This window comes from Coturnix japonica, chromosome 23 (assembly GCF_054131305.1).
Source record: "Coturnix japonica strain WE chromosome 23, WE-NBRP24, whole genome shotgun sequence".
NCBI lineage: Eukaryota > Metazoa > Chordata > Aves > Galliformes > Phasianidae > Coturnix > Coturnix japonica.
In genome coordinates, this window is record NC_140685.1 from 2,473,375 (window position 1) to 2,494,456 (window position 21,082).

General features: G+C 54.1%; 1 protein-coding gene across 4 annotated transcripts; it reads right to left on the reverse strand.

Annotated features, from left to right (window-relative positions):
• Positions 1 to 1,660: 1,660 nt before the first annotated feature.
• PIK3R6 (phosphoinositide-3-kinase regulatory subunit 6) lies at positions 1,661 to 20,424 on the reverse strand. 4 transcript variants are annotated; one of them, XM_015880166.3, is made up of 20 exons: positions 20,046 to 20,424; positions 13,893 to 14,009; positions 12,517 to 12,600; positions 12,232 to 12,323; positions 11,119 to 11,187; positions 10,760 to 10,892; positions 10,256 to 10,325; positions 9,881 to 10,064; positions 9,561 to 9,708; positions 9,131 to 9,217; positions 8,471 to 8,927; positions 8,104 to 8,200; positions 7,869 to 7,991; positions 7,324 to 7,434; positions 5,873 to 5,963; positions 5,438 to 5,508; positions 5,121 to 5,211; positions 4,923 to 4,993; positions 3,837 to 3,949; positions 1,661 to 3,371 (listed from the first exon to the last, which is right to left on the reverse strand). In XM_015880166.3, the coding sequence occupies exons 2-20, from the start codon at positions 13,930 to 13,932 to the stop codon at positions 3,215 to 3,217; spliced, it is 2,289 nt and encodes a 762-aa protein (XP_015735652.2). In that variant the 5' UTR covers positions 13,933 to 14,009; positions 20,046 to 20,424; the 3' UTR covers positions 1,661 to 3,214. The 4 variants fall into 4 exon arrangements, 3 of the variants coding, with proteins under 3 accessions (XP_015735652.2, XP_015735654.2, XP_015735653.2); XM_015880168.3 differs by lacking the exon at positions 20,046 to 20,424 and adding an exon at positions 17,792 to 18,100; XM_015880167.3 differs by lacking the exon at positions 20,046 to 20,424 and adding an exon at positions 15,742 to 17,184.
• Positions 20,425 to 21,082: the final 658 nt, after the last annotated feature.

The window sequence follows — 21,082 nt, forward strand, 5'->3', positions numbered from 1 at the left end:
ACCACATCCCACCCAAGGTCACATCCTTCAGTGCCACCTCTGGATCATCTCCAGGGATGGGGACTTCACCAGAGCCCTGGGCAGTCCACAGTATGATAGTATTAATAAGGTTGGAAATGACCACTAAGATCATCTATTCCAACCACCAACCCATAACCACCATGCTCACTAAGCCTTATCCCTATGTGCCACATCTGCCTTATTATCAATAACCTCTAACGATGGTGATTCCACCACCCCAATGCTTGTCCACCATGGCCACAAGGGATGAGTACCCAGATCAGCTGTGCTCCACACCTGGCATTTATAGCACTCCAGAAGTTTGCTTTGCTCACCCTAAAAACATGGGATCATCCTTCTTTTGTTGCTTGATTTCTCCAGGCTGTGTTTCTTAATATGAAAGTTGAAACGGAGCTTAATTTTAAAGTTAGCTCCTACTCAGCTCTGTGTCTGCGTTCATAGTGTTATGGTATCAACACACGTGATTTCAAGGGGGAAAAATATTGCCTTTGGTCAGAAAAGTAATTCCTATCACAGCAAAAACAGTGGAGAAGTGATGCACTAAGAAATGTGTCTGTGCCCAGAGCAATGTACAAGTGAAGTCAGCAGATGAAAAAGAAAGAAAGGGGGCAGGGAGGTGGGAAGGGAAGGGAAGGGAAGGGAAGGGAAGGGAAGGGAAGGGAAGGGAAGGGAAGGGAAGGGAAGGGAAGGGAAGGGAAGGGAAGGGAAGGGAAGGGAAGGGAAGGGAAGGGAAGGGAAGGGAAGGGAAGGGAAATGGAAGGAGAGAGGGGGGAGGGGGGAAGGGGGAAGGGAAAGGGAAAGGGAAAGAGAAAGGGAAAGGGAAAGGGAAAGGGAAAGGCAAGGCGGAACCTGCAATTTTAGTTGTTTCCTTGCAGTGTAGGAATGAAAATAAAAGGTGAAATAAAGTATTGGGTTCAATTTGCTGTGTGAATTCCAGTCCAGCTCTGTTGGCCATACATTACGTGCAGGGTCTGGGCACTGTTTCATTATAAGCAGAGACATTCAGCATTTGGTGGTGAATGCTGCCTCATCTGCTGGAACTGATTCAGTGAGAACCATTGAAGCACGTCACAGAACATGAGTACATCGATCCACGTGAGATCCAAACAGCATCAGCTGCAGAGGACATCCTCAGCACCACCAATGAAATCAACAGGAATTCACATGGCTCTCAGGTGTGCCGCTTGCACAGGACTGCTGTCATGCACCCCATTAACAAGCAATTAGAGTTCCTGACGTGGTAATAAGGCTGGGATAGATTCTTGACACTAAAACTGTTCTCTACTTGAGTCTGAATTCCAGGTAGAAGGCAACTTCTCAACACAGAGTTCCAGTTATTCTTGGCTCAAGGACAAGCCTATCTATAGTCGCTGCAGCAGGTTGTAGCATGGCATAGTGTGTTTGTGCCAGAAAATGGGGAGCTAATAGTGCTGAAATCATCTGAGGTGCAGATAAACTGCAATCAATACACACAGAGATCATCTACAACAGCATTGCTTTTCCTTGTTTCTCCTATGAGCGCAGGAGGGAGCAGGGTAGGAGATAGAGCTAAGCCATTAACACCAGATCATCAATTGTTTTCCACTTATAGGGCCACAGCTCCTTCTATTCCCACAATTCATACCCCGCTCACACCAGCCACAAGCAAGTAAATTTATTTTAAAAAAAGTCTATTTCTGCTTTTTCCCCCTCTTTTATATATATATGTATAATTGGCATTAGAAGAATTGCACCTTCTGATACAGATCCTCTGCGACACCTGTACAAATAACTTATAATCCATCTACACCATTTACAGCTGTACAAAGTCAGCCCTGGACACCACATACCGCGCTCTCATGGTTGTCATTTGTTGAGGGGAGATGTAAAAGTGCACTGAAGAACTGAAGATGGTTGAGACCTTCCAGGTTCCTGCACTGGGGCACTGAGGTGCTGTGATGCTGTTGCCCATCAGCTATTGGTGCTGGTTTGGGGTTAAATGCTTTTTGGGACCTAAATAACCCATCACACAGCAACAGCTCCAGAGTTCTTTGCCCCATGGAATGTTTTCCAGTGCTAGTTTGGGGCTGTGTGGTGCATTCAAAATGAGAGTGCACACACCCTGAGCTTGGGAACAGGAACCAAAGCTGCCTTCTGTGCCAAGGCAACATTGAGCAGGAGGGTTTCATAGGGTCCAACCAACCAGGACAACCCAGAGGCTTGGAGGGAAGCATCTCCAGACTTGGATATCTATGCTCAAGGGACGCCCTGTAGGTGACACTGGAAGAGCTGCTGTGTGCATTGACAAGGCTGGAAGACTCCTCCTTGGTGCAGCGGATCCAAGCCAGTAACCCTGAGCTGCTGGGAGCTGAAAGAATCAAAGCTGATAGTGTCATGGAAGGGTGCCACGGATCCCATATCCCCTCCAATGTGAATTTACAGGAGACACCCTGGAGACACCCCAGATATCACAGACTGTATTCAGAGAGCCAACCAATGTACACCGTGTTTCTTCCATTACTTCAGCCAAGATGGGCCTCAGACACGTTCCTCCACAAAGCTGCTTTGGTGTGAACCCATCTGCAAACCAGGGGAAAGCTCCCACACCCTGGCAGCAGCAGGGGGAAGGAATGGAGGAGTCTCCCAGGGGTTCTGCAGGCTTCTCAGAACAAAGCCAAGCTGTGCTGCCTGGGCATCCTGAGTTCATCACTGCCAAATATTGCACAGTATATCCCTTGTCCCTGCTTCACACCACCCATCATACTTACACAGCCCCTCTGAAACAACAGTGGGTGTCCCATCAACTACACTCATGTCACACACCACGCCAGGCCAGGAGATGCCAAGGCAATAAATATTAGTGCTAGCAACTGCTCTCTTGATCCACAAGCACATCAAGCACCATCGCCTCAGCTCTATTTCCCCCGTCCTTTCCCTGAAATGAAAAGCTTGGAGGTTTGTCATGACTTGTGCAAAAGGTCAGATCTCCCAATCCTTTAGGAGGGCTTTGCCCTGGCAGGGAGCTCGGGCTGTGGCCATCACAGCCATTCCTTGGCACACGGCTGTCCTGCCCACCTCTGCCTTTGCAGCTTTAGAAACACCACCCTGCTTGCAAAGCCACTGTTGGCAGTTTATCTTAGTGTGCTTCCTCTTTCCATTTCTCCTATCACGACCCAGGTGCTGCATCTTGCACATCAGCTTTTTCTCCTTTTCTTCACTGGATGACACCTGCAAATGTGTTGATGGGCAGCAGCAGAGACTTGGGCATGTATTTCACAATTCCCACATCCTCTGCTTCGTGCAGGCTGAATTTCATTGTCCTTGACTTTTGCAGGCAGTAGCTGGGCTCTAGGCAAGGAGACACTTCCAGGCTGCAGGAGAACAAGAATGTGATTACTGCTCATGCAAAGCTGCACTTAATGGCTAGAGTCTGATCTCAGACTAAATCCCAACTCTCTGCTCTGACTGCAGAGCGGGGGCTGTCACACAGAGCTGGGCTTAATGCTTTCAGAGTGGTTTTGGCTGAGAGCTGATGTGTACCAGCATTTAAGCACAAAAGCAATGGCCTCAGCCTCAGCATCTCAGAAATTCCCACTTTACCTGTACTCCACACGAACCACAAACCCTGTCTGTTCCCTTCCAGCACTTCATATGTCACTATCACCACTGCAGCCACATTAATCCCTGACTTTTCACAGGGCTGATTCCTCTGCCCTAACCTTCATATACAGGGAAGTTGGACCAGATAGCCTTCAAGGGTCCCTTTCAACTCAGACAGTTCTCTGATTCCATGGTTCTTTGACTCTACCCTGCTTTCCCAGGTAGGGCATCCTCACCTGATCACACTCCTGTAGGTCCTTCTGCTGTCCTTGTCCAGACATAATGTGAAGGGCCTTTGCTCCGTGCTACTGATTTTGATGTTGCGTGTCTTCAACTTGTTTGCCACCGTCTGGGTTGGGAGAGGAGGAAGAGCTCAAAGAGTGCCTCACACACCTGGCATGAGTGGGGCATACGGAGGAGACAGATGGCAGATATGAAGGGGAAACAATGATGACATTCTCATTCAGCTTAGACTTTAGAAGTGATGCAAGGTGGCTGCTTTAAAGTGGAAGGGTCTCTCTCTCTTTCCACCATCACAGCCTAAGGTTGCAAGAGCAGACTTTGCTAATTGGCCAAGTTTGCACAGGTTGGGAGGTTTGGGATGTCCAATGTGGGGCACGGCCTTCTATCCTGGTGGACTTTGGTGAGCAGCACAGGCTGCAGCACCTTGGTGTTTCCAAAAGCCAGAACAACCAAAAGAATATTGTCTACCTGAAAACACCAGCTCAGAGACTAAAGGCTCCATGGCAATATAAAGTGACCAAAGTGTGATAATACTTATTGCACCCAAACTGCCAGCACATCCTCTGCCTGGCCTCTTATGCGATACCAAAAGAGCCCTAGAGAACATCCATCTCTCTGAGATGCTGATTAGATCCATTGAAGTTCCTGTTTCCTGATTGTGCTTTGTTAAAGCATTGCTATAACAGCCCCTACTCTGGTTTGACACAAGTGGTCTGGAGAGGAGTGCAGCTGGAGGTATGGGCATAACAGAGTTGATCCAAAACCTATAGATCCTCTCCCACACCCAAGCAGAGCTATGATGACTAAAGGACTAAGCCTTACTTCTCCACTCTGCCCTTTGAATCACATAGTCACCATGGCAGCTCAGTACTTCAGGGTGTCCTGAGATAGTGTGCGTTGAGCAGCAGGGACAGCATTTGGGGTTTGACTTGAGAAAATAGACTTTTCCAGGGAACACCCAGCCATGGAAACTCCCAGAGCCTTCCCCTTCCATGGAGAGTTCCCCTGCACTGTGGTTGTAAGGGCTTTCCATTCACTGGCCAACCCTCCCAGGGTCAGGATCACCCACAGCCACTTACTGAGAAGGATCGTCCTGACAAGTTGTTGATCCTAACAGCTTCAGTGATGTTCACATTTAGACATGCCAGATCTGCAACAGAAGCAGCATGTTAGACCTGGATAGCACAGGCACAAATGACACTGAGTATTATGGTCAGATTCACCCTATGGAGCATCAGAAATCTCAGCAAAGCTTGCTCTCAAGCAGAGAAACCCACCTTCAGCAGAGCTGGCAGGGATGGCCTTCATTGAGAGACCCGTGGAGCGCAGGGATAGTGATACCTCCTTTGCCCGGTCACTCACCACGACCTGTTGGGAAGGAAGGCTCTGTTCATTCAACCAGGTCATGGGGTGGCTCTAAGGAGCTTTGGGGTAGTTTTTCACAAGTACAGGGTTAGCTGACAACCTATCAGAACCCTCTGTCCTCTCCTGGAGTGCAATTCCAGGGAAAGAAGGAGGGCCAGATCACTGCTTTTGGAAGGTCTGTGCTATGCCTGCGGACATGGGCACGTTGGGTGCCCAGAGCCCCACTCACCTTCCTGTATGTTACAGTCAGATCTATGCCAGGGCCATCCAGGGTCGTCTTCTTCTTGGTTGGGTTTACCTCTGCAAGGGGAGGACCAAGAAGGATGGAGGTGTCACTCATCCCACCCATCTTAGGGCAGAGGACAGCAGTCTAGGGGAAAAGCCACTCTATAGGTAGGCTCTGTGCCACCAAAAGGTTTGGTGAGATGGACTCGCTGTAGGGTCTGTGCTCAAGCCCAATGGCAAGAATCCACTGGATCAGGATCTGGGTACAGACCAGCCCTCAGGCCCTCTTGTGCCTCATGACATCACCTGGCTGAGCCCAGGACCCAGCGACCACCCTCTTGCCTATCATCACATGCTAAGGAGGAAGATGGAGGAATTCAGGGCAGCTCCTGATTGCTGGGGTGTGAGGGCTGTGGGGTTCCATGGGGACCAAACGCACCTCTGGGGGAGATGCTGTCCTGCACCTGGGCACACAGCTCTGTGAGGAACACATCCTCAGCTGGTTCCTGTGCTGAGCTGCTGAAGAAAACCTGAAAGAGAGGGAAAACTTTGAGAACAGTCACCCTGTGCCATTACATTACATTACATTACAATGACTGTGGCAGCAAAAGGGTCTCCTGAGCACTCCAATGGGACATCATCAAAGGGAACCTGTCACCTCACCATGGGGGACGGATGGGATGGGGAGATCTGATCACTGCATGCCTCGTAGTGCACAACGCCAGCTGAGCCACGGGCCCTTGCCACTGGGTGTCACTGCGTGCTCACAGATGGCTGCTCCCAGCAGATGCTCAGTGCTGGGGAGCAGCTTCCAGCCTGACTACAGGCACTGCCTTAATAGCAAGGCCGGTCAGTTCTTCCTGATGCATCTGAATCAGCCACTCACATCAGATCTATGCAGCACCCTTTGAGTAAAAGATGAAGATAAGGTCCTGGGGAGCTTCTGCTTGCCCTCCACACAGCTCTTGTGCAGCCAAAGAGAACAGTGTGATCTTAACCCAAACAGCAAAGCAGGCTCTGTGCTTCCAGATCACGCTCTGTGTGACAGCAGGGCAGTCTGAGTGCCTCTATATGAAAACCACACCTGGAGGCAGTTCCTCTTCCCCCATTTGAGTCACCACTCTTTTACTCGCTCCTAATTTCTGTCTTGGAGGAGAAATGCATCGAAGAGAAATTCAGAGGGAAAACAAAATCCTCAGCAACCCACATTGTGGATCAGCTGCTTTGCAAGCTACACGTTATTAATGCAAGTCTTGGTGATGCTTCACCAATAACCAACAAAGTTCTTCCAGCTCTTTGCAAGCCATGTGCCTGTTTGCTCAATGCAGCGGCTGCTCTTTGGCTGCAGTAGATCACCATATTGGCTGCGGGCAGCTTAGAAGGAGATAAATGCACTGATAGCACCCTGAGCTTTGAAGGGGGAAACTGACAGAGGAGCAGATGGAGGGTTGATATTTCAGGACCAAATAGAGAAGTTCTTTGTGCTTGTATCAAATCGCTCACCCTGATACCAGTTCAGAGAAAAGCTGGCAGGAAACAAATAAATTAGCACTTCAGGAAACCCTGCAAAGCCTCTGCAAAGTTTTGGTGAAGCTATCCGGAGAACCCTTGTTTGATTGCAACACCTAAAGCAGCACGAGGTGCCAGAGCTGCTGAGCAAACCCCTGTCCAGCAAAGCAGGGTGCGGGGGGTAATGTCAGCATTTGCTTTGCTGACCTTCAAGATCCCCAGATACTCTTCCCAGCGTCACTGACATATCTGTACCCATTACCTCTAACTGCTGAACTGGGAAGGGCTGGGGGCACAGGGACCAGCTCAGAGCTGCCCAAACCCTGCTGACCCCATGGGCTTGGTGGTGCCACAGGACAGCACAGCATCCACAGAACCCACCTTCACTGCGTACACCTGGAAGCAGATGGGCTGGGCACCCATACGGACATAGTAGGCAATCACATCAGTGATGAAGAGATCCGTTACCAAATGCTTGCTCGGAGAGGAAGGCTGGGGGGGAAATAGCAACAAGGATCAGCCCTGGTCACTGCCTTCCTACCAAGTAAGGGGTGGTGAGCTCAGCTGCTCTGCCATGACCAGCCAAAGCCAATGGGGGAGGCACAGGCTTGCCCCCACCTCCCCACGTTTCTTGAAGGCTGTCAGTGCTGGCTCAAACTGCCAGGAAATGAGATCTGGGGTATTACAGCAAATGCCTCGTTTACATTTGCATTCTTGAAATATGCCATTTCCTGTCCCTTGGCCAAAAAAAAAACAACAAAAAACCCCACTGTAGAAAATGGGCCTCATGGACTCAACACCAACCTTGGCTGCCTGCAGGGCATAAGCCTCCATCTGGGGCACATAAGGGCTTTGCAGGCATGAGCTCACCCCCATGGGTTTTTGGGGAAGGGATCAGTGCTGGGGGTGGGGAGGGTTCCTCATACCATGGCGGCCAGCTTGGGGATCATGTGGCACAGCGTGTTGATGTTGCTCTCATACCAGGGGTCAGCTCTGCTCAGATAGGCAGCCACCTCACAGAGCTCCTCGGGGCTGGTGGCAGAGGGGTTCTATGGAGAAACACAGCTCAGGACACAGCTCACACCTCACCAGGAGGCAGAGGGATGCACTCACAGGGGTCAGCCCCTGGGATCCCCCTGTCCCTGGGATCCCCAGACTCACCGCATCTGCCAATGTGCCCGGCTGCCCGGTCACTGGCACATAGTAGAACTGCAGGTTTAGCCTTGGGGTCAGGAAGACACGCCGTGTCTCTCGCTTCCTTGAAAGGGAAGAAAATAAATATAGCCATGCCTGAAAGGTGAAGGGGGAGCAAAACGGTGCCAGGAGATGACAGCAGCTCTGCAACAGAAGCACAAACCCTCCCCACTCGCCTCCTGTGCCCAATGCAACACAGCAGCAGCAATGCTCCCAGATTCCCCAATCCACACTGGAGGGTTTATGGGATGTCCCATAGGTGGGTTCATCAGGTTGGTGCATGCAACCAAGCAAAGCCCCCACTTTGACCCCCCTCCCCTTGGCAGCTGCTCACCGCAGGGAGTGGTAGGCTTGGGCCAGGCGCCCCAGGATGCGATCGTCCCCCAGCAGCACAATGCGGGCAGTGTGCAGCCTCAGCAGCGGGGCCGTGGGCTCAGTGGGGATCCCCACTCTTTTCTGCACTTTGGCTGCAGGCTTCACCCCGGGGCTGTTGCAGCCGGTCTGCAGGAAGGCCACGCTCTCCAATGGCGAGGGTTTTTTTTTAATGCCACCTTTCCTATGGAGCCGGGATTGCTCTGTGTCAGCACTGCACGGGGCAAAGGGCTCCTCGGCAGTCGGTGGCAGGTCCCGTTCGATGCCACTGTCAGTGGAGAGCACGGAGAAGCGGGTCTGCTCGCAGCACTCGCAGTCGGAAATGATGTCTTGGATCTCAAAGTTGTCCAGGTCCTGACTCAGGCGATCGGGCTCACAGCTCTGCGACAGCGGGCGGATGAACAGCACCAGCTCCTTCCCTGCAGGCAGGAGGAGCTCAGGGAGGGAGATACAGCCAGATTCAGGCTGAGCCTCCATCCTGCCCCAGTTACCAACCAGAGGGCCACCAGCAGCTCTGGATCGCCCTGCCAGCCCCATTTCCCAGCACAGCACCACTCTCATCGGGTGCTTTGTGTGCCCTGCTTGTCTTTCCCTCCCAGTGCAGCCCTGGTGCCTCACTCACAGAGCTGATCATCTTCTGTCCAGAGGTGGAAGCTGATGTTGGGGTTGGGCAGCGGGGTGCCCTGCAGCCCTTCCAGGGGAGCATTGCCTGTGGGAACAGGGGTGCTTATAGCACGTGGAGCAGGTAGTGCATAAAACCCATTGGTGCTCTGCTATTCCAATAGTCCTGAGCCCTGCGGGATCTCCCATCCCATCACTTCTGGCCAAACCCAAGGCTGTGATCACAATCCCCACATCCCACAAACTGCACAAATGAACATCCATACACATCCTGGGAAAGGGAGAGGTGATATGGGGCTACTGAGGCACGGGCAAGCAAAGGACCTTGCTTTGCTGCAGACAGCAGAGAGCTTGCAGAACAAATAACATGCACTTTGTGGATGGGCTGTGGAGGGGTAATGGTGAGGATGGGCAGCATGGAGGGGGCTCACCTGGTGGTGAGGAGCTGAGGATGGCACTGTAGATGCTCCGCAGTCTCTCCGTGTGCTGCCTGCGGTCTGCACCTCCTTTGCTCCCTGTGCACTCAACAGTTGTCACCACCTCCTGGAACCAGTGCTCAACCTCGCTGCTGGGCATGCCCTGCCACATAGACACCATTAGTGCCCCCACGTGTAAGAGATGCTTCCGAGCATTGGAAGGGGGCAAATGGATTCTGTGTGAACAGGCTCATGGATGAGCCCATATTGCAGCCCCAGTGTCCAGTGGGACTATTAGGAAACCATACTGGGGCCGTACAAGTGCTGCTGGTTACCTGGAGCCGCATCCTCAAGGCGCTGAGGTCACAGCCCTCGCCCAGGGCTGCCTGCATGGCGTGGGTAATCACATGGCACATACATGCCCTCGGGCTCTGGGAGACTCGAGCTGCCTCTGTGTCAGTGAGCAGAGCTTTGCAGATGGCTTCAGAGAGCAGCTCCGGGTCAGCAAAGATGAAAATCCTGCAGAGGTGTGGTAGATGGGGACATCAAAATGCAGTCAACAAATTGCATCCCCCCCTCAGCCCACACCCTGCCAACGAGTTTGGCTCCAAGTTGTCTGTGCACCAACTGAGGGAGCAGGAAAGGGACAGAAAATTCAAAGGGTATGGAAGAAATAAGAGTGATGATACATTTGAAGAGGCACTACTCACTTTTCCTGGTAGGGGTAGGGGTCGCTTCTAAGACTTTGTTCAGAAATCACCATCCTTTGGTAGAGCATTCCTAACAGAAGGGAGAAAATCAGTGCACAAGGGTTGGAGCACAAGGCAAAACGACCTGGCCTGGCTCATGGGAAGGGCTCCAAGTGGGTCAGCACTGATGGGAGAGGGGAGGTAAGAGCCAGGAGTCAGCCCTGGGTTAAATATAACCACAGACAAAGATAGGCCATGCTACAGAAAAAGAAAACTCCTTCTATTCATGGATAATTTCCTGTATTTCCCTTCCTTTGTTTAGAGGATTATGAGCTCAGAGGAGAGCTTGGAGCAGGAGGAAAGGCTGTCTGCTGGCCATGGCCATGGGGCCACATCGGGGATGGTGCTGGGTATGGGGGATGTGAAGAGCACCATTCAAAGTGTAGAGGTGCCACAACTTCAGGCAAAGGCCAGCTCTGTATATAAACCCCCCAAACTCAGGCGCAGAGCAGGGGAGCATCGTACCTGGTGCTGTCCTTTCCATCTTTAGCCTGGCAGCATAGTCCAAACCAATGGTGCAGAAAGGCTTGGGCAGGGTGAGCAGCTTCTTGCAGAAATCATACACTCTGCTGCAGAGCTCGTCGGAGATGCAGGGAGCCTGGGGTGAGAGAGGGGCAGCAAACAAGATGCTGCAGGCAGAGATCCCAAATGGGCTCTCTCCATGACAGACCCTAAACGTGCCATTATTGTGGACATCACACGGGGAAATGTGTGGCTGAGTCCATCTGTGGCAATGCAGGGCTTGGATGGGCCATTCCAGTACAGAAATAGGTGGTCCCTCCCCTGCTTTTTGATTTCCCAGGATCTTGCCCCAGAGAGGTTACCTTAATCAAGGCGTACATCAGTGTGTGCAGCAGAGGGATGATGTAATGCCTGTAGTCACCTCGCTCTGCCTGCAGGACCGAAAGGTGCAGTCAGCACTGAGGCACCCAGCACAGCCCTGAGTAGATGCAGGGGGAGCTCTGGGAGCTCTCTATGGGTCACTGGGGTGGGCAGGGGATCCTTGGGGGTGGGGGCAGGTCCTGCCTGGTGGGCATAGCAGGGCTGGCAGGGCCTTGCCATGGTGATGCTGGTAACTCAGGGTCTCCCCCCGGCACCTCTGTTGAGGGATGATGCGCCGCTGTTGGATCCCAGCTAAATGGAACCGATGGCAGCAAAGCTTTAGAAATGATCGATAAAATGAGTAAGGTTGAATTGCTGAGACCAGCTAATCCCTGGGCAGATCTCTGGAGGAACTCAAGCATGAAATTGCTGAGTTATGATCGGTGGTTGGTGCTGAGTGCTCAGGGCTGCTGCAGTGTCAAGGGACTGAAAAAGCATAACACTGATTTCCAGGGAGAGCTTCAGGGAGACAAAGGGAATTACAGCCCAGGAGGACTGAAAATAAGAGCAGCAGAGGAATAACAGCTCTAATGGGTGGGAGGAAGGGGGGGCTGACACAGCTCTTGCAGGGGAACCTCAACCCCAAAGGGGGGCAGAGGGAGGTGACAGCAGAGGGGTGTCTGCAAATGAGGGCACTGGATGAAACGAGGTATGCTCTCAAAGGTGACATTGTGCCCAACCACTGCAGGTGCTGAGGGGGTGCTGAAGGTTCACCTGAGTTCAGAAAATGAAGAGATGCATCACTGAAACACAAAATCCACCCGCGGGTTTCTATGCGATGCACCCAGGATGGGCTATGGGGCAAGGTGTGACACCACGCGGAGGAGATGAGTGGCAGGGAGGGAAACTTCCCCACTACCTGTGACTGCAGGGCAGCGTGGGGGTGGTTGGAAAAGCTCTTTTTGTTTTGCTGTCTGTGGGCTGCAAACATCGCTTGCCCCTGACTACGAGGCTCCAGTCACTACAGCCTCCTTCCCCAGGGCTTGTCCTGCCTGGGATGGATGAAGCCCCATGGAGATGAGGTCCCCACCTGCAGGGCACTGTGAGGCACTCACCCTCTCCAGCTCTTTCACCAGGATCCGGACCAGGATGGGGCTGTTACTGGGATTCTGGTCAATTTTTTTGTGCAGAGTCCATCGCAGCATCCCTGAGAGGTGAGAAGGTGGAGAGGTGAGGCTGCCCTGCAGAGCAGTGAGCTGATGGATGGGGAGAACTGGGCACTGCAACCACTGTCCATGGGGATCTCTCTCACAGCTCAGCATGGCTTCTCCACCCAGTGACCTTCAGCAAGGGATGGGGCATGCTAATTGGATCTAATTAAGTGCAAAACATCTGCTCACCTCGGTCACGCTGGCAGGCGGGGTGGTGGCCATCCAGCTCACGCAGCAGCGTGCGGACACGGCGCAGGATGTCTGACTCCAGCTCTGCAGGGACAAGGAGGGCATGAGCAGCCTGGGCACCCAGGGGGTTCAGCCTCATCCACATCCACCATAGAACCACAGAATGGTTGGAGTTGGAAGGGACCTCTGAAGGCCACCTGGTCCCAGCCCTGCTCTGAGCAGGGACACCCACAGCTCCATCAGTGCTCAGAGCCCATCCCTTCTCCTTGGCTGTCTGCAGGGATGGGGAACCACCACCTCTTTGGGTAACCTGTGCCAGCACCTCACCCTTTCTAGTGCAAACACTAGGGAAGTTTTCTTTATACCCAATCTAAGTCCAAATCCATTTCCCCTTGTCCTACCACACAGACTCTAGAGTCTGTCCCCTTCTTTCTTACAATCCCTATGGGAGTATCACAGTGACAAGGGCCCACAGCTGCCCACCCAGGGCCCTGAGTACCCTGGGGAAGGGTAGATACAGAGCTCTGACTGCCGCCTGCTCTCTGTGCATGTCAGCAGTGAGCCGCATCCTTCCCGTGGCCAAAAATAAATGTGAAAAACCTCAGAGCTGATTTGGGGTATGACTTGTTCCTGTGGTGAGGACTGCTGCTCACGAGGGAACTCGCATGTCAGTGCTGGCACAATGCAGCTGCTAAATCCATGTGAGGGATCAGCTGAGAAACACCGATTCCCTAACCCTAACCCTAACCCCAACCCTGCCCTTCCTTCCCAATTTTGCTCCCTAATTTGCCCACCCCCTCACACCCTCTTCATCCCCAGCTCCATCTCCCCAAGCATCAGGGATGGCTCAGAGCAGTGCTGTGCCTACAGGAAATGAGAGGCAGCCTGAGTGATGCTATGGAAGCACTGTGCTCAAGGACCACAACCTCCACACCTCCTTGCATGGCTCTGCAAAGGGATAAAGCAGACTGGGCTGGGGCTGAGTGCTGGAGCAGGGCCTTCGGTTTCCCGAGGTGCAATGACCAGGAGAGGGGAGCTGGGAACCATAGGAAGGGACAGAAGGAAACTTCCCATTCTTTTTTATTTGTGTATATTTGTCATGACGACAGGAAGCCTTTTTCTGAGGCTGATATAAACACTGTGTGCTCTCTTCCTAAATCAAAGTGCCTGTACCCGCGGTACGCCGCCATTTCTTCACGGGGAGCGAAGCATGAGACCGCTGCTCCAACACAAACAAGGGGCACTTTGATCTATAAATGCTCACAGACCTACCAGCAACAGCAGGAGTGGCTTATACACAAGATAAAAAATTTCAGCATCAATATCCTGTCGATAAAATGTGAGATTGTGCCAGAATGCTTATCTGATCCACCCACCTGCGCTCTCCATGGCTGGGCCGGGGCTGCAGCAGAGCATGGGCACGGCTGCAAGGCTGCTGAGTGCACGGCTGCTGCTCACTGTGCACGGGCATGGCCTTGGGTGCGGGGTCTCACCTGCAAAAAGCACAGGGTGCTGTCAGCTGTACCAGCAAAAGCAGGGCAGGGAAAGGGAGCCCAGGGCAGAGGGCACTTAGCACTTAGCATCAGGGCACCAGGTTGGTGTTTGCTGGGCAAAGGATCAGCTCAGAGCTGAACCCAGAGGAGCACTTGGTGCCCACAGCAAGGAGGATGAGCATTGCCACGCAGTGCATCACTGGGAGCCTTCTCCTCCCCAGGTGTTAAGGAGAAATGTTTAAGTTCAAGTCAAACTGAGTCCAAAATGCAGAGTCCAAGAGGACAAGGAACAGATGGAAAAGACAAGCGGAATGGCCATAAGGCCCCTGTCCAGCACCCCACAGAAACAAACCCCAGCAGAGCAGCTCCAAAGCCAGGTGTTATGGATGGCATAGAATCACAGAATCACATAATCACCAACATTGAAAAGGACCTCCACAATCATCCACAACAACCATCCACCTGCTGCCAACATTGTCCCACTAAACCATGTCCCTCAGTACAACACCTAAGGCATCTCTCACCATCAAGCATTGTTATCTCCGACAAAAGAGGAAATATAAAGCAAGGAGGAAGGAAGGAAGGTCCCCCTGTGCCCACCCATGGGACCCTCAGTCCTCCAGGTCCCTCCAGGCACCATCAGGCCATCAGCCCACACTCTTCCTCAGATCCTTGTTCTATTTAGGATTCACTCCCCGTGGAGATCCTGAATCTGTATTCACCCATCCCTAAATGCAGAGCATCCTGCTGGGCAGCTCCTGGCCACAGCGACACCCACCGTGGTGCTCCCACTCATTGCTACGAGCACCACACAGCACGGTAGAGGTTGGCACCGTGGCTCTCAGCACATTATTTCCTGCAGGAAAAAGGCCCCAATGAGGGGCCAGGTGCATGCAGTGCTCCTCGCTGCCTGCCGAAGCAAAACGTGTGTTGGCTGTGAGCGGCGCCGTGGCTTTCCACATCCGCATCCCACCTGCCCATGTGTGGGAGGGGACCCAACATGCAGTGCTCACTTTCCAGATTTAGAACAGGACCTGGGCTGAGGTGAGTGGTTCCGGACAACAGATGGGGAAAAATGAAGACACCAACCTCCACAGACCCTTTAGATGAGGCTTATGGCTGCCACAGCCGCCTCCCCTGTCCGTCACCCATGCAGATGCAGGCTGCCCCCAGGCAGCTTCTGAGTGGCATTAACAAAGCTGGTCTGATCTGTGCCAGGTGACCATGGTGCTGTGGTTCACATCCCTGGGAAGGAGGTTCCCAGTCCATGCTGGACTTGGCATCTGGGTAGGAGGGAAACCTCGGCCATCACCAGAAGCCAACTGTCCCTGCAGGGCCACAGGAACCATCTCAAGCACCAATACCACACTCAGAGCAGCTGATTTGGGTGAAAATGCATTTTAGCGAAAGATGTGAGCAACTTCAGACACGGAGACACCAGTGCTGGTGTCAGGGCAATGGGTGATGCCGCACCATGGCACCCTTTAATGGGGTCCCCAGTGTTGTGCCAGGCTGTTCCAGGATCTGCCCCAAACACTCATGCCACATCCCTCTGCCTTCTCCAGATGCAGCAGCCACAAATGGAGAGCCCCATTGGCAGACTCAGCCATAGGTTTTCCTGGTACCTTGCCCTGCAGGCTGGTAGCACCGACCCCATCTCGCCCCTGCCCACACCTCCCACTGCACAGGGGAGGAAGACCCTACCCTGTATCTTGCTCTTGGCTGCACTCACCTCCCGCTGTGTCCTCCCAGCTCCTGGCATCACCGTGGGGCGCAGGATGGGCTCATGGTGAGGAGGATGAGGATGCGATGAGGCAGGAGCCGGCAGCCAGCAGCGGTGCTGAGCTCTGCTCTGTGTGCACGTGTAAGAGCTCGCAGAGCAGGGGCCACGAGCCTGGCCCAGAACAGGAAGGGCTGACGGGCCCCAGGCAGCCACGGCCGAACGGAGACGGCTGAGCCGAGGGGAAATGCGACAGCGCGGTGCAAACGCCGGCCCTGCAGAAGTGCTCGGTTCCCCGAGTCACACCACTCCTCTCTCTGCCCCCTCCTCCCCACGCATCTCTTCCCTTCTCTGCAGCAGCCACGAGACACATCTCATCCCGTAACTGGTTATTTTGCTGTCTGCCAGCTCAGCAAGACCAGCGGCTTCTCCGCGCTCATCCCACTTCTCTGCAGAGCTGCCGAGCCCCTCTTCCTCTCTGCAGTTCTTAAAATACCCGTGGCATCAGCTGCATTTTAGTTCATTTGAAGGGAGAAAAAAACGAGCAGGAAGGGTGAGAAGGAAAGTCACATCCCTCCCTCCTTCCAGTTTCCAAGAGCTACGAGGCTTTTTAGAGATGAAACCTGCACGACTCCAAAGCCACCTCTCCCAGGAGCTGGGGTAGCGATAGGAGCCATCTGGCTGCATTGAGAGAAATGAGGAACTTTGCAGTGAAAGCACGGTTTGCCCCAGAAACAGGCTGATAAGATGATGGCTGAAGAGGCTTTGCAGCCTCATCTTCCTCTTCCAAACCTGCAGGGTGCCAGCAGCAGTGTGAGCAGTGCACCAGCATCCCACCCTACATGCATGTGGGCTTCACAGGCAGTCCTGTAGGTCACCAAAAGGCTTCACTGACAGGCTGGGGGGCCCTGGGGGTATCAGATCCCCCCTTAGCTCCCATCTATGGCTCTTCTAAGCTCTGGGGTGGGATTGGAAGTGCTATGGCAGAAGGATGGAGACATGCACACCCACATGAACACACAAACCTCGATGGGAGCTGAAATGCCACCCAAAGGAGGAGCGAATCAGAAGCACCCAAAGCCATTGGGGAGAGCCCAGAGCCAGAGGGAACCCAGGGAAGCTCCGTCAGCTCCATCAGACCTGCTGAGCACCAGCATTCCCTCCCCCAGGCTCTCCCATGGACACAGGTGACAGAGCAGGGCAGGTGCAGCCCACACTGCACTCACTTTTACTCTCCCTGCGTTATATTTAGTTCCTCTCCAAAGGCAGTCCCTCCACGCCTCCTGCAGCCCTGTATTTGGTTACATGGCTCTGTCTGAGGCTTCCTGTGGCTCTTTATCAGCTCAGTGACAGATGCTTGCCAGGAAAAAACCCATGTACTGCACAGGAACGGGGCAGCACTGCGCAGTGCTCTCAGGAGATGGCAAATAATGGTGTGTGTTCTGACCCACCGGATGAACACAGCACTCGAAACAGCAAAAATACACAGCAGGTTTGGGAAAGTTTGAGAATACATTTCAAGAATGCCCCCCAAAATCACCCCTCAAAGCAAGGTTACAACCACAGGGTCCCATATCCCATTAGTCCCTGCAGGAGCTGAGGGCTGTGACCCCAACCAGACCCACCAGTTCGGTATCACATGCTGGCACTACCCAGACGGACCTCAACATCTCCAAATCCTTGAATGCTGTGCTGAGAGCCAATGTCACAAGCCAATGCTACAGTCAGATCCAGCAGCACAGCACATCAAACACTTCTCTTTAGCCATGCAGAGCTGCCAGCACTAGGCTGCTCTCTTTGGCCAGATCCCCACCTCCAGCCCTGCTGCACAGCTTGGGTGCCACACTGGGACCAATGCAGCCCCTGTGCAGGGCAGCAGCTGCTCCAGGCTCTACCAAGAACCCAAGCCACAGACAGGGATGCACGCAGAGCTCAGGCTCCATCTCCCCTTAGATCAGCCCCTGAGCACAAGTGTCCCAATTAAGATGAAAACTATGCCAAACTCACATAAAAATCACCTGAAAAGCACGTGTGAGAGCCTCACTCCCATCCTCATTCTTACCAGCATGGGGAGACAACCCCAGGACAAGCAGCAGAGCTATGATCTCCAGTCCTTTCTGGCCCCATTTGCAGCCTCAGCTCCTGCCAGGTTGGTGGCTCCAGGCTGCCCCGCAGGAAAGCAGCTGCTCTCCCCAAGGCTCTCCCTGCCAATGAAACGCATCCCCAGCTCAGGCTCTGCTTCCCAGTAGCATTTTGCTGCAGCTCACCAGCTGCTCCATCATGGCACGTCCCTGCCAGCAGACCCACAGCATGGGGAGGGCAGGAGGGACCCGGCTCAGCCACCAAACTCCATCAGAGCCCACATCCATCTGCCTGCCAGCACCAAACAGCCCCAATCCCATCCCTAAGGCTGCCGTGGAAATGGAGCTCTTCCTGGACACCAATGGCTCATTGGAGACTTCCTCACCAACGTCACGTTTGCATTTTTTCTAAGGGAAGAAAAGAGTTTTTTCCGGACACATCGGCTATTTCAATTTAGAGCCTCTCCTTCCATTCCCGGAGTGCACTTTGGATAAACAATCAGAAGGAAAAAAAAAAGCTCTGCCAGGATTGCTCACATAGAGTGCCCAGGGGAAACAGTGCGCAGTGCAAACAGCAGGGCTGTGCATGGGGAAAGCAGCCTCGTGTTGGCTGTGCATCTCTTACCCCTCGCTAGGAAATGTGGGGCTCAAGTGGGAGCTCAGGGCATGTTCTCATCTCACAGTGTGCAGCAAACCCCCCCAGCAGTGCAGGTATGGGCTGAAGAACAGCAGTGGGGCCCCACGAGCAGCACCCAGCGCAGCACAGCTCTCCCAGCAGCTCCTGCCCAAACCGCGGCTGACGGACGGCGCTGTCTTCAAGGCATGTCACACCTCAGAATAGAACAACGTGACTCAGCCAACTCAGCAGCTGCCTTCTGCACAGCCATTGGCACCGGCAAAGCTCACAGAAGCAAGAAAGCAATGGGGAAGAAAGTCCCCATGGAAGCAAATCCCAGGAGGCCTCAGGTCTGGGTAGGGGATGCAGCCATACCAAGGGGCTCCTGTGTCAGCTGCTTCATAAGGACTTGGAGATGAGGAGCTGCATTTCTTGCAAAAATCTGAGCTTCTTGCTATGGGCACATGGGGCTGCAGGGGAGGAGCGCTGCTGCTGCATCCCAACCATGAGCCCACACAGCAATGACTGATACTGCTGCTGCTGCGCCCACCCCACATCCCATAGAGCAATGGGAGCTCAGGGCACCCTAGAGCTGGGGCATGGGTGTTGTATTAAAGTGGGACAGCATCGGACATGAGGAGCAGGATGGCTCTGAGAGCACATGCAGGACTCTGTGTGGGAAACCACCTCAAAAGAAACGTTGAAATTGGAGCTTCCCCAGCAGAGAGATGGGTAGGCTGGTGCCTGGCAATGGGCCGGGTGCTTCCCTGCAGCTCTTATGTGCAAAAGGTGAAAACAAAGATATAGATAGGTAGGTAGGTAGGTAGATAGATAGATAGATAGATAGATAGATAGATAGATAGATAGATAGATAGATAGATAGATAGATAGATAGATAGATAGATGCAACAACATGGTCAGGGCTTCCCATAAGGCCCAGGAAAGCCACAGTTTGCTGCCCTATGCCACAACGGGCAGCACAACAGCAGTGACCCCTATTTTGCCCCACTGCAGGTGCAGGATGCTCAGCTGTGAGGGCTGAATAGCATCCTTGGATTTGGATCATCCACAGAGGAAGTGCTGGAGAAAGCCAGGGGAGCCACGCACCCACCGTGCCACGCAAGGATCAAATACACACACACACAAAAGGCATTGTAATGCACAGAGCTGATCCATCAGCCCTGGAAGCCCAGAGGAGATTGTTTCCTTGCTCAGACTTGGCCGAGAGGCGCAGGGAGAGGCGGTGCTGTGCGGATGAAGGAAGGGCTGCCCTTGTGCCCCACGCGCGCAGCGCACCCGGCGGCTCTTGTTGAAACACAAACCCCCAGCGCTCCACTTTTCAGTTTCCTTTTCGGACGGAAAATGACCCAAGGGGGTCATTGGTTCCATGACCCAAGGGGCGGCTGCAGGCTGATGGGGGAGCAGGCAATCGTTTGTGCGGGCAGGCTGGGTGCGAGCCCACCTGCAGCAGCAACGGGGCGCTGGGTGCCCAGTAGCACCTCCAGTGCCCCCTCCCCTCGCAAACCCCCGTCAAAACTCCACACCGAACCGCGTTCATTCCTCCCCAGGACTCCCCCAGTTCCACCCTCCGTGCCCGCGGTGCCCATCCCGGCTCGTACCTGCGCGCCCCGCGGGCTCATCCGGCACGGCGAGACCCGGAGGTGTCACGGGGGTTCTCTGTGCAAGCGGTGCAGCCTCACGCAGCGGGGTGAAGGCGGTTGTTTTCGACACAACTTCCTCTTTCAGACTGAAGCCCCTTAGGGAGAAGCTGCCGTGCCGCGCTCAGCCGCCGCTCTCCGCCCCGTCGCTGCCCCGCGGAGCCGCTCCGGCACCGCACCGCACCGCCCGGGCTGCCCCGTGCTGGGAGCAGCCGATGTTGCTACGAGAGACAAGGAGGAGTCTGTCCGAGCGGGCGGCTTTCCCAGCTCCAGCACCAAGTTTTGTGCCGCTGCCAGCGCTGGCATCCGGCCGTGCAAAGCGCATCTGCAACGCGCTTCTGCTCTCCGTCGCCGCGGGACGGTGCTCCCCGCAGCCCCCCGCTGCCAGCTGCGAGGACACCCGACCCCCCCACACCCCCCAGGGATGGGATCACGGGGGAATTCGTCACCGCTCTGACACGAGCCTGGTGCAGAGCTCTGCTACTGCTCAGCGCTGTCACGCTGTCCCACCTTTGACTCGGCGTTGAGGCTGAGCCGAGATGGGGCCGCGCTGGGGGAGGCTGCAGGTGAGGCTGCACGGCGCCCCTCCCCGGGATAAGCCCGTTTATACAGCTGCATTAATAGGGATCGGCTCTGAGCTGCTTGGGGGCACAGGGCGAACACCCCTGACACGGGGCACGGGGACGGCAGGCAGCACGGTATCTTTTCTCACCTTCTTTTTTACATGTGAAAAAACACGAGATATGGTTCCATACCTGGGCCCCAGCTTTAAAAATAACCCACTTCCTTCCTGCCCAGGAGAGAAAGGCCGGAGGCAGCCGCTCAGCCGCCTGCTGCTGCTCACAGCCCCCTGCCATGCTGGTGCCAAAGGGGCTCAGCCCTGCATGCCCCACACAGACGGGGCAATAACACCCACATTTCTCCTCTGCTGGGTTCGTTCACACTTCCATCCATCCTGCAGCAGCTCAGGCACTCAATGTGCTGCAGGCAGAGGGTGT

Excerpts from the sequence above, each read along its gene's own strand:
- PIK3R6 (XM_015880166.3), bottom strand. The coding sequence starts at position 13,932 with ATGCTCTGCTGCAGCCCCGGCCCAGCCATGGAGAGCGCAG. Across the intron at positions 11,188-12,231 it reads TGGTGAAAGAGCTGGAGAGG|GCAGAGCGAGGTGACTACAG; the intron begins GTGAGTGCCTCA and ends TCGGTCCTGCAG. Across the intron at positions 7,992-8,103 it reads CGGGCACATTGGCAGATGCG|AACCCCTCTGCCACCAGCCC; the intron begins GTGAGTCTGGGG and ends GTTTCTCCATAG.